Genomic DNA, 12,486 nt, shown 5'->3' on the forward strand with positions numbered 1-12,486 from the left:
ATTTCGATAATTCTTTTTTTATTATATTCCTTGAAGTACGAGGATGGTTCTTATGTAGAGAAAACGTAAACATGTACCACGGGCGAAGCCGGGGCGAACCGCTAGTATATAATATTTCCATGAGCGCAGCGAATTTTTCATTGTTTAACTATAATCGACATTGATCTCATTAAAATAACATTCGAAAAGCGCAGCGCACTACCTTTCGCGTGTGTTGCTCCCCGAAAAAATTGTTGTTATTTGATTTTTAATTTGATTTTAATGAGAACTATGTTGATAATAGTTTGCCAATGAAAATGCGCTGCGCTGCGCTTTCGCCATATCTCCACCGGCCCTAATAGATTGTTGCTTAGCTTTTTCTTATGTTCTCGGTTCCTTCCTTGCATTTACGTAAAGCTACAATAATTGTGCGTCTAAATTTGCTCCTAGCTCTAGTCACAATACTGCTTCCACTAACAAATCGTTAGAATTTTTTTGCATTTTAACCACCTCTATACTTAAGATTAGCGCACGGTTACTACGCACGTATAAAATATTGTTTTTGTCTATTATTTTTACATTCCATACCTATTTACAATGTACTTAGAGAATAAATGTTTTTTACCTATTTTTGTCTTTTATTTGTGATTAATGTACCCCAGTAAACATAATTTTAATTAGATAAACAAAATATTTTTAAAAATTTTAAACTTACAACCCTTTTACTCATGAACACTTACATCATGTATTAAATTGATATTCACACTAAAAGCTCCGGTCTATAATACATATCTTAAAGCTATAATAAAATCAAACTTCTATTTCAACGCAATCAGAAGATACTGCCATAAATTCTTCTGAAAATTCTGGCAAATAAATTTTTCATTTTTTCAAAATTTTCCCAAATTTCGACAATCGCAAGGGAATCAAAACCTGAACAGTCTTGAATTTTGAATTTGATATTTTTTTTGGTTTTATGGCATTCGAATGCTTTATAAATATAAATTTATTAAGAATAGCAAAAATTCGATCACGAGGCGGGACTCGAACCCGCATCCTTTCTGCCGATGCCTTTAGACACTTAAAACTGAAAGGATAGAATAAATTCGATCGCTCTGGCGGGTCATGAGTGGCTGAATTGGTCAGGCATCCGCCCCGGATTGGCGTGAAATTCTTTATCAATTTATATTAATTATTATAGTCTTGAAAAGCAATGTACACACAGCACTGATAAAAGGAAAAATTTCTAAATTATACATTTTACAGTTACAACATAATAAAAAGCACGTTAAATGTCTAAGAGCCGGTGCGCGAGCCGACTTACATATTATGGTCGGTTTATTTGGTAAAGATCGAGTAATTTAGATATAGAAATAGCTATAGGTAGAGAAAAAAAGACACAAGTGTTTTCCAGTTTATATTATGGAAAAGAAGTGTAGTTGCGCTAATACGTTTGAAAGTTCACATGTGTTTGACTTTCGATAATCGGTTGGTGAAATTATTGATGTAGGTATAATTAGAGAATAACAATAAGTTTTTGATAAAGACTGGAAATTACGAAAGTCGGAGAGCGCCATTATTTTTATAAGCGCAGGCGCCGGTCTACCGCATCATCAGCAATTCTTAAGTTACATATTTATACTAGAAAAGCTTGGAATGGCTTTAATTCTCAATACAGATTTGTAACCTACACATACAAAAATGCTACCGGTGAAAAAATTTTTAAAATCGGTCCAGTTTTTCTTGATTAGCGTGTTCAATCAAACAATCATTCAACTATATCCTACAAATAAACAGAATATTCAGCGTATCTTATGATTGTATAAGTGAACTTTGCAGTACACGAAAAAAAAGTTTCATTCTACATGAATTCAATAAAGTTAGTTTTTAGAGAGGTGACTATTTGGTCAATCGAAACTTATCTGTGATCAAAAATAAGCGCCTTCACACGTTCTGTTGGAAATGCTTTTCTGAATTACATTTGCATAGGTATAAAAATAAAGTTTAAAAACTATAACCCGACTGCTAAAAGCACGCTCTAAAAAGTACGAAACAAGAAATAGTCTGCGCTGATAGAGATTTGTTTACAGGATAGACCGAGACGTGATCGTATATGATATGCCACTTTGATTTTATTTTATTCTTATAATGAATCTGCTTTTGCTACAGTAGGTGGCTTCTATCGCCACCTCATTTGTCTAATTAATGATTATTACTTTAGAAGTTATAGCGGAACAGATGAACATATTACGTACCCACATACATACATGTCTAAATAATAACTCGTCCTTATGCTTTACCCCAGTCGGATAAAAATAGGTTTACATTACATAACAATAATTATCAAATACTTTTAATCGATTTCATCTTTAATTATAATTTGTAGTTGTTGTTAACAATTCTAGTTGCCACACTAGTCGAAAATCATTCTGTGACATGTTTACATATTATATTATAGGAAATGAAAATGTGTAATAAAGTATCCTACTGTGACTCTTTCACGCAAATTCTACGGATCCGATTATAATGAAATTTAGCAAACATATAGAGGGTAACTTGGATTAACGCATAGGATAGTTTTTATCCCGGAAATCCCTCGGGAACGGGAACTATGCGGGCTTTCCTTTGAAAACGCGGAGGCACGGGATCGGAAATTTGTTTTTAACTTTCAGATATTTTTAATAAAAACGCAATAGATAAATTGAATTCTTTATTTATTTCAAAAATAACACAGTACTCAAAATATTCTTATAGACAACTTCATACAATATTTATAAATAATCAGCTGGAAATGCGTAAAACCAAAGAAGCCGAGGTAATGAAATGTTTAAGAAAGAAAATAGTAACTTTATAAAGGACGTAGGAAAACCGTAATTTAGACTTATACTCATAAACATATTAATACATTTTACGACCTCAACTTCTACTCGTAATGTCGAAAATTAAAGCATCGAAAATATATTTCGTAGCAAGATACCATGCAAAAATATATAACAATGCGTTATAAAACCTTAAAATTACCGATGGGAGTATTATTATTAAAACATAATCACACAGTACAGTAACCAGTCATAAAAATAATTTTATTAAAAGATTATAACGTCAGTAAAATAGTCAATAATTACCGAAATTAAAAATAAATCTGACTGAATAATACAATTAAATCCTATATCACATGATTTCAGTCGTGCAAATTGATTTAACATAAGTTATTTGTATTATCTAATCAACGAGTTCATATTAAGTAGCGATTTCGCAGCTTTCGATTCTGTCGCTTCTTTCTTCTTTGAAGGATCCAGCATGAAGCACTTCCACAATCTGGAAAATAGTTATATTATTAGCCCCTGCATCATCTTAACATATATAAATCTCGTGTTACAATGTTTGTCCTCAATGGACTCCTAAACCACTTAACCGATTATAATAAAATTCGCACACCATGTGCAGTTCGATCCAACTTGAGAGATAGGATAGTTTAAACACGTAGGTACCACGGGCGAAGCCGGGGCGGACCGCTAGTTAAAACATATACGCATGGTGTTATAAAAGAGTTCTAGGATGTAATTTAATCATGAAAATTAAAATATTTTTTTATGCGCGGATGCATTCACCCTATTTGTCAATGAACGAGTACAGAACTATAAAGGAGAATTTTCATCCCATGTGTCTATGTTTAAAAGTGCACATGAATATTGTACGTGTGCGTATGCACCTCGGCTCGAACGTGTGTGCGTCCCGTGTGAGTATGAGTTTGTGCGCTGATAAAGTATGTATGTGTGCGCTGCGATGGTTCCACGTTGCGACTGCCTGTTGGTATGTATGTGCCAGATGTATGCACAGCTCGGCCCGCGTGTGCGTGTGTGTATGCACAGCTCGGGCCGCGTGTGCGTGTGTGTATGCACAGCTCGGGCCGCGTGTGCGTGTGTGTATGCACAGCTCGGCCGCGTGTGCGTGTGTGTATGCACAGCTCGGCCGCGTGTGCGTGTGTGTATGCACAGCTCGGGCCGCGTGTGCGTGTGTGTATGTCCAGCTCGGCCCGCGTGTGCGTGTGTACGTACCGCAGCGTCTCGTCGGCGCCGGCGGAGAGCACGGTGGTGCCGTCGGGCGACAGCGCCAGGTGCAGCACGCGCGCCACGTGCCCGTCCAGCTCGGCCCGCGTGTGCGTGTGTACGTACCGCAGCGTCTCGTCGGCGCCGGCGGAGAGCACGGTGGTGCCGTCGGGCGACAGCGCCAGGTGCAGCACGCGCGCCACGTGCCCGTCCAGCTCGGCCCGCGTGTGCGTGTGTACGTACCGCAGCGTCTCGTCGGCGCCGGCGGAGAGCACGGTGGTGCCGTCGGGCGACAGCGCCAGGTGCAGCACGCGCGCCACGTGCCCGTCCAGCTCGGCCCGCGTGTGCGTGTGTACGTACCGCAGCGTCTCGTCGGCGCCGGCGGAGAGCACGGTGGTGCCGTCGGGCGACAGCGCCAGGTGCAGCACGCGCGCCACGTGCCCGTCCAGCTCGGCCCGCGTGTGCGTGTGTACGTACCGCAGCGTCTCGTCGGCGCCGGCGGAGAGCACGGTGGTGCCGTCGGGCGACAGCGCCAGGTGCAGCACGCGCGCCACGTGCCCGTCCAGCTCGGCCCGCGTGTGCGTGTGTACGTACCGCAGCGTCTCGTCGGCGCCGGCGGAGAGCACGGTGGTGCCGTCGGGCGACAGCGCCAGGTGCAGCACGCGCGCCACGTGCCCGTCCAGCTCGGCCCGCGTGTGCGTGTGTACGTACCGCAGCGTCTCGTCGGCGCCGGCGGAGAGCACGGTGGTGCCGTCGGGCGACAGCGCCAGGTGCAGCACGCGCGCCACGTGCCCGTCCAGCTCGGCCCGCGTGTGCGTGTGTACGTACCGCAGCGTCTCGTCGGCGCCGGCGGAGAGCACGGTGGTGCCGTCGGGCGACAGCGCCAGGTGCAGCACGCGCGCCACGTGCCCGTCCAGCTCGGCCCGCGTGTGCGTGTGTACGTACCGCAGCGTCTCGTCGGCGCCGGCGGAGAGCACGGTGGTGCCGTCGGGCGACAGCGCCAGGTGCAGCACGCGCGCCACGTGCCCGTCCAGCTCGGCCACGCGCGCCAGTGTCGGGTAGCGCCACAGCACCAGCTGGTTGTGCGCGTAGCCGTGCCCCGTCACCAGCTCCTTGTAGTGCGTGCTCCACACCACCGAGCACACCTAAACATATATCAATCAATTACACTTTGCTGTAACATTATGCTAGGCGTCCACTAGACGGATCGGGGCGGGTCGCATCGCAACGGGCCGTCTCCAATGGACGCGCTGTTTGCTCCTGCGTCCACCTGTACGGGGCGCGGCGGATTCTATCTAACAGACGCTCGCCGCTCACATCCGCCTGCCTGCGTCCACTAGACGGGTCGAGGCGGGCAACAGCGCACCGCCGGCAGAAATCCGCCTGCGAACATTGAGATATACATATGGAAACGACACCGCCTACATCACTTATGTTCCGCTCAACATACGCCATATGGCGTAACTGCACGCTCATTTTTTATTTGTTTTAAAGTGAAACGCATCAAATATTCGTGTGTGTTACGATATTGCACAAATAATACAAATAATACGGAAAAGTGCAAACTTTCGTCGGTAAGTACCTAACTAGATAATCATTTTTAAAACTTAGAGCAAAAAAATGGCGTACAGATTTTGTTCGTGGTGTCTCCTCCATACGTAGTAATATTATCTCAATGCCTGCGAAGCGATATCCGCCAATGCGTTGCGGCCCGCCCCGACCCGATCCGTCGCTAATGGACGATGTTTCATACAAAACATAGGCCGGCGTATTTTTGCGTTGCGATCAGTGCCGTCTTTAGGATCAACGAGGCTATGGGCCAAGGTACTGGCTGGGGCCTATGTAAGGGATGGAAAATCCTTAAATTTTAACTTTATCATTTTTCAGTTTACAATAACGCAATAGGCTAAATCGTAACCCCGTCTCTTAACACCCCACATATGAGAGTTCAATAAATAAATTTTTTGAATCTAAAAAACTAATACCCCACCCTTAGATTACAAAATAAAATAACCAATTCTAATTTAAATAAAATTGAATGAAAACCATATATTACAATCGGACTTATTAAAATCGATTGGTTTTGATGAACTCATATCTAATTTTGCTGCGAAGAAATCGAGAAAAAAAGTTTTTTAAGCTGTATATTTACTGTTATTTTAGTGCAAAAATAAATTTTTAAACAAATTTTCTAAATCTTGTTTCTATTTTACCAAGTGTGTGATTTGATATTTTTCTTATTATGTTATAAAATTTGTTGTTGTATATCGAAAATTTTCAGAATTGTGGGGCCCCTGCCTACCTCGGGGCCTCGGGCCAGGGCCCTGCGGGCCCTGCCTTAAAGACGGCACTGGTTGCGATGCGGCCCGGCCCGATCCGCCTAGTTGACGCCTAGCCCCTTCAGTCGCTTGGTATTAATGTTAGCTGCTCATAAAAAGTTTATAGTGACCTAAATTGCATTGTAATAAGTTGTGTAGTGACCTGTATTTTTCAAATAGCAATAGGTTAAACAAGGGGCCGTTGTTATTAAAACAAGCCGAATTAATGTATACCTGCGACTTAGTATCGACTGTAGCGAGATTCGTTCCAGTCTTAACATTCCAGATACGCAATGTACGGTCGGCCGTTCCGCCGCCGGACGCAAGTAGACCGTTGTTCCACGGACACCAAGCCAGACCTTTGACTGCTGCTTGGTGTTGGCTGTAATTAAATGTTTACTATTAGTTTCAAATAAATGGGAAATTGAGAAATATCATCATCATCATCATCATCAGCCCATATAGGTTCCCACTGCTGGGACACGGGCCTCCTATGAGGGTACAGGCCATAATCCACCACGCTGGCCAAGTGCGTGTTGGCGGATGACACATGTCGTCGAACTTTTTAATTCTTCGACATGTCAGTTTTCTCACGATGTTTTCCTTCACCGTTCGAGCAGTGGTGATGTTACAACATGCGCAGATAAATTGAAAAATCAATTTATTTCCTGCGCTCGCCTGGTCTCAAACCCCGGACTTATCAATTCGAAGTCCGAGGTCTCACCACCACTGCTTTGAGAAATATATTGTTAGAGAATTAATTAACAAGATTAACAGTCACTACTAAAGAGCCGACAAAACGAGTGCGATAATTCAAAATCTATTGCTATCGCGCTTTGCCTCAAGCCTTCCCCATAAAGCGCGACAGGGACAAATGCAGCTCGGGCCGAAAATACTTAGGAAAATTACGCAAATTCGTCGTTCTACAGTCCCCTGTTTCCTCCTCCAATACTGGACCGATTTAATTACTTTTGTCATAATTTAGTAGAAAAAAGTATAGGCTATGTTCCTACGTTTTGCTTTTTTTATATAATGTTCAAAAATTAGTTTTATGGAAGACGGAACATAACAGAAAATCTGTCCAATTTCATATGTTTTGAAAGATTCATATTTTTTTTAATAATTGAGATATGACAAAAAGGAAAACGTAGGAACATGGCTAAATTTACCATAGATTAATAGTCAAAAATATAATGCTCTAGTGGCACAATCCAGGGAGGAAACGTTTGTATGGAAAAACGGCTCTTTTGTTTGCTCTTAGTTTTAATAAAACATAATTACGACTAACATTATGAGATGATAAGTTACTATTGAAAATATTTCGAATGATATAGAAAAAATTGTAAATGAATCAATGAATAATTTAGGACCTATAGAATTTTTTTTGTGTAAGTTAAAAACATCGTAAATATGAATCATACTAACTACCAAATAAAAAAAAGTATTATTATAAACTCTGTGAAATAGTCTATAGAAAACGGAATATTTAACGAGAACTTACTTGAACGAGTACAAATACTGCGGTTGGGAGTAGTGCTGTCCTTGTTCAATCGGCCAGATGTTCAAGAGATTGTCATTGCCACCTGACGCCAAATATTTTCCATCGGGAGACCATTTTAGACCACACACCTGAAACATGAATAAAATATAACGTACTATAAACAACTAGTAACTAACTAGATCATTAAAAATTGTCAAAAAGAAAAATATATTAATTATTACTTTTAGAAAAAAAAAACTCTGCCTGAGAGACGCATCAGCAGAGTTTTGCTTGGGTCAAGTTTTGAATGAATTTATACTCTTATAACGTAAACATTTCAATGAAAGGGTTTGTTTATGATTTACTAGCTTTCCACCCGCGGCTTCGCCCGCGTTTTCAAAGAAAAACCCGTTCCCGTGGGATTTCCGGGATAAAACCTATCCTGTGTGTTAATCCAAGTTACCCTCTATATGTGTGCTTAATTTCATTGTAATCGGTTCAGTAGTATTTGCGTGAAAGAGTAACAAACATCCATACATACAAACTTTCGCCTTTATAATAGTATTAGGATTAGGATATGAAAATAAATTCCACACACAAAATAATATACTTACCTCAAAGGAGTGAGCTCGTATGGAAGCAACATCATGTTTCCGCTGCCTCACATCATGATGCACAATCTTACCGTCCCGAGCCCCGCTAGAAACCACATACAAGTTCCACGCTAATGACGACACACGCCCTGTGTGTCCGTCCATTATCTGTGTAAAAAATAATAATATGTAGTTAGAAAAAACTAAAAAACACGCTTTTTATAGAAAACCGAACTAAAAAATAGAAAATTTTATCAAATTAGTGTATTGTCATCGGTCCTCAATAAATCTACAAAGTTTGAACGAAATCTGGCCGTTTAAAGTGGGTCAAAATCGCGCCCAAATAAGTCGGTTACAAACAAACAAACATACAGGTGAAGCTCATAAAAATTTTCTCCCTTTCTTTATATTCTTTTGCCAGGTAGCTTTGAAATAATACGCGATTTTTCTTCGATATTGATTTGTTTTCTTTTTGCGACATGTTACAATTTTCACAGTTAACTCAACAATATGTTTTGGTGTGCCTTGTGAAAAGATAAGTAACAAACTGACTTAAGAGAAAGAGATATGACGAAGCGGGCCTTCAGGCTACTGCATGCATGTGCTTTGTTTCTAAGAATTACAAAAGACCCTAAACTTTGATTACTTTTACGATAATAGCCATTGACTATTATACCGTGCCAGATGTGGATACAGTTACCTATTCAAATTGTTTACAATACAGCAGAGCCGGTCGTTCTACAGATATAATACTCCGAAAATATTAACCAAATGTGGTCGCTTAATGCGGTATGTCGTAGTAAACAATGTCGTAAAAACCAATGTTTTCGATAAGGCAATGTAACATTCAGCCAGGACCTTTGATTTTGGTCAATTTAACCGGTATGTTGTTCTTAACGATGTCGCCATAAACGGTTTTGACTGTATTGAAGTTGAACAGTAAAACATATTTTCTGCTCTATCTGTCTGTCTTTGCAAATCGAAACTGACAACATAGAAAAAAATTATTGGAAAACTACAAAAAAAAATACCACTCATGATTATGAACCAGTATTCTGCCTGCGGCTTCACCCCTCTTATATACTTAATAATTTGTATATTTACAATCACACTATACATTGGTGAACAGAATAAAATTGGTGGAGTCATTTTTTTTGTTTATCGCGAACAGACAGATTGACGCGACGGAGAAGTTTATTTTCGAATAAGTAGTGAATTATATCACTACAATAAACAAATTTCAGCTGAATTAAAAGTTTTTCTTTTAATTCTATAGAAATTATACGAAACAAAAATATATACATAATTTTCATAAAATTTACACTTACCCTCAACTTCTTCATTTTCTCACAATCCCACAGCTCAACAGTGGAAGACGAAGTGCCGACAGCCAAATGTGATCCACCGCCTTGTACCCATGCTACCGATGATACAGTATTCGAGCCTTCCAATGTTAACAATTCTTCAATTTGTCCTGTACCAGCATTCCATAGATATACCGCATTGTTTAGAGCCACAGCTAAGATATTTGATGCGCTCCAGTCAACCAGGTTTAAATCTGTAAAAATATGACAGATTTTTAAGTTATTGCATAGCTTCCTTGAACGCGGGGAACAAATCCAGAAATTGCGTAACGAAAAACCTCACGCTCCCCACGGGGACGGGCGCGGAGGTGTGGCTTAAAGGCATAGCATGCAATAGCTTTACCGCGGCAGTCCCCGAGTGACTCACGTCTTTTTTTGTGCTATTTACTACAGTTTGCATGATAGCAAACAAAATTAATGAATTCAATTCCTAATATACTTTTCAGAGCAAATTCATAAGGATATAATGTATTATACAGGACTGTAAAATAATTGCATTTTTTTAATAAATAAAATCAAAACATTTTTATTGATTCATTTTTCGCAATACATAATTACATAATTTAAAATATAAAATAATCCAGTAGGCAGTAATAAAGGCAACCCTTTACAAAAAAAAAAAAACAAACAAATAATAGAAAATGTTCTAATTTAGTATTTAAAGGACTTACAATAATCATCAATAATATCAGGGGCATCAAGTATTCTGTCTGGGAGTTGAGGAATATATCTTGTTGTATTTTTTACCGATGATGGAACCTTTGCCTGTAAATGAAAATGAATAAAAATTCATTTGAATAAGATTATTTTTTTAAGGGCCGATTTTTCAATGCTTGGATAAAACTTATCCGTTCATTAAAGTATTACACGATAATATTAAAATGTCACGTAAACTGTCAAATACGGACAATAATTAGAATACGTTTTTAAAATGGTAGTTTTATTCATTATTTGACGAATAAGTTTTATCCAAGCATTGAAAAATCGGCCCTAACTCTTATTTAAATGAAATAAAATTTACATATAGAATCTCTTAAATAAATATTAATTAAAAAACTATATATATATATACTGTATTGTTTTCAAGCTCTAATGAATATTGTTACTTCAAATAAAGCAACAGTAGATAATAGATATATTACATACTTCACCACACAAATTAAGATAATATATAATACTTGAAATATATATTTACTAAAAATGTTACCTGTGAGTAGACAACTCGTAGTCTGTTTTGGTAGCCTTCAGGGGCGGCGGGGGCTTTGCATGCATACTGCAGCAGTCTACCGGGCTCTGTGTCATTTAGTGCTCGGCCAATGTTCTCCACAGTTGTAGATTGAGCATTTTCATTATTTTTCTCTTCGTCGCGATTCAGCTAATTAAAAAAAAAATGAGTACTCAGTATTTGTAACGTTAAATTTTAATTAAATAGAACCATAAAATTTTACTGAATGAAAACTTTTTCTTACCATATAGTGGCATAGATCATAGTTGGAATTACTTCTGGATGGTATAAATCTATCTGCTTTGTTGGGTGTTTTTGATGCTTTATTAGGTGTAGGTGTGGTGGATCGGCCTAAAAACGAAATTATATTTACAATCCGTGTAACAAATTAGAAATAGTCAATAAGTATAGAACAGTACTTTACCTGGTGACTTGTTTTTTCTATTTTCACTCCTTGTTGGCGTTTTATTGCTTGAAAGGACACTATTATTGCAGCTTTGATTAGCAGAAATGGATAATTTCTGCATCGATTGGTTGCATGAACTTAAGTTCACGTTCGTATTGTTCTTGAACGAAGCACTCAGTGCGGGGTTGATGTTTTCATTTCCCGATTTCTTTGCCCATCGTTGGACTGGTCCACGAGTAATCGGGCCGTCAATTGTTGCTAAACTATTTATTTCATTGAGATAATTAAACTGAGCCATTGTAGATTATTTTTGTTTAGTTGTATTGCTAATTGTTACACGTAAACTATGAACGCACAAGTTTACAATCGTCACAACAAATATAAAAGCATGTAAAATGCCTTTATTGAATTCTAACTACTATAACATTAGAATTTTGTTCTGAAAAACACACACACAGTATTTTCTTATAAATTAAATGATTCAATCGCTGCACAAACTTTTTAACAAGCGCTATTTCATTTGTGCATCTCCCATGAGCTTGACGATTTTTGAAAACCGTTGGAATTTCAAATTCAAACCGTGCTGATACCATTGCTAGCATAAATAATTTCGTTCATTTTACAATGTTATTTTTGTGATAGCAATACGTTCGTAATAAAAATGTTCTTATATTTTCTTTAGGCTAGGTATTCTACCGACATAATTTTGTACATATATGTTGTATAATGGAGATTGAAAATTTGACGAATCACGAATTCCCTAATCTGCTATTCACAGAAAAGTAAAAACCACACTGCCATGCCATCCGTCTCGGAGCAATTAAAAGCATTAATAGACGTCCGAACTTGGTTCGCCAGGACCACCGTACTCGTGCGGTGCGATCGACACGCCACACCACCGGACCGCACCAATCGGTCCAGTGCTTTCCGTTCTACTGGACAGCGAGGACGTCGCACTATATGTTTTTAGGCCCGAAAAAGTGACATTCTTGTTTTGGAAATATCTAAGAAGCTTCTCTTTTTAAATGCAGGAGTAGAACACCCAGAGTTTTATTTCAAAAACATGATTAAA

General features: G+C 39.3%; 1 protein-coding gene across 1 annotated transcript; it reads right to left on the reverse strand.

The window, feature by feature from the left end:
• Positions 1 to 2,682: 2,682 nt before the first annotated feature.
• Positions 2,683 to 12,093, reverse strand: fzy (cell division cycle 20 protein fzy). The gene is made up of 10 exons (XM_090109587.1): positions 11,433 to 12,093; positions 11,253 to 11,359; positions 10,991 to 11,158; positions 10,455 to 10,548; positions 9,748 to 9,977; positions 8,441 to 8,587; positions 7,848 to 7,975; positions 6,581 to 6,728; positions 4,038 to 5,173; positions 2,683 to 3,297 (listed from the first exon to the last, which is right to left on the reverse strand). Exons 1-10 carry the CDS (start codon positions 11,710 to 11,712, stop codon positions 3,198 to 3,200), a joined length of 2,538 nt encoding a protein of 845 aa, XP_089965713.1. The 5' UTR covers positions 11,713 to 12,093; the 3' UTR covers positions 2,683 to 3,197.
• Between the last annotated feature and the right edge of the window lie 393 nt (positions 12,094 to 12,486).

This window comes from Colias eurytheme, chromosome 14 (assembly GCF_061535395.1).
Source record: "Colias eurytheme isolate Ceu_HAF_F1 chromosome 14, ilColEury1 Martin Lab GWU primary, whole genome shotgun sequence".
In the NCBI taxonomy this organism is placed as follows: Eukaryota; Metazoa; Arthropoda; class Insecta; order Lepidoptera; family Pieridae; genus Colias; species Colias eurytheme.

Excerpts from the sequence above, each read along its gene's own strand:
- fzy (XM_090109587.1), bottom strand. The coding sequence starts at position 11,712 with ATGGCTCAGTTTAATTATCTCAATGAAATAAATAGTTTAGCAACAATT. Across the intron at positions 10,549-10,990 it reads TACGAGTTGTCTACTCACAG|GCAAAGGTTCCATCATCGGT; the intron begins GTAACATTTTTA and ends TTTCATTTACAG. Across the intron at positions 7,976-8,440 it reads TACGAGCTCACTCCTTTGAG|GTGTGTGGTCTAAAATGGTC; the intron begins GTAAGTATATTA and ends TTCATGTTTCAG.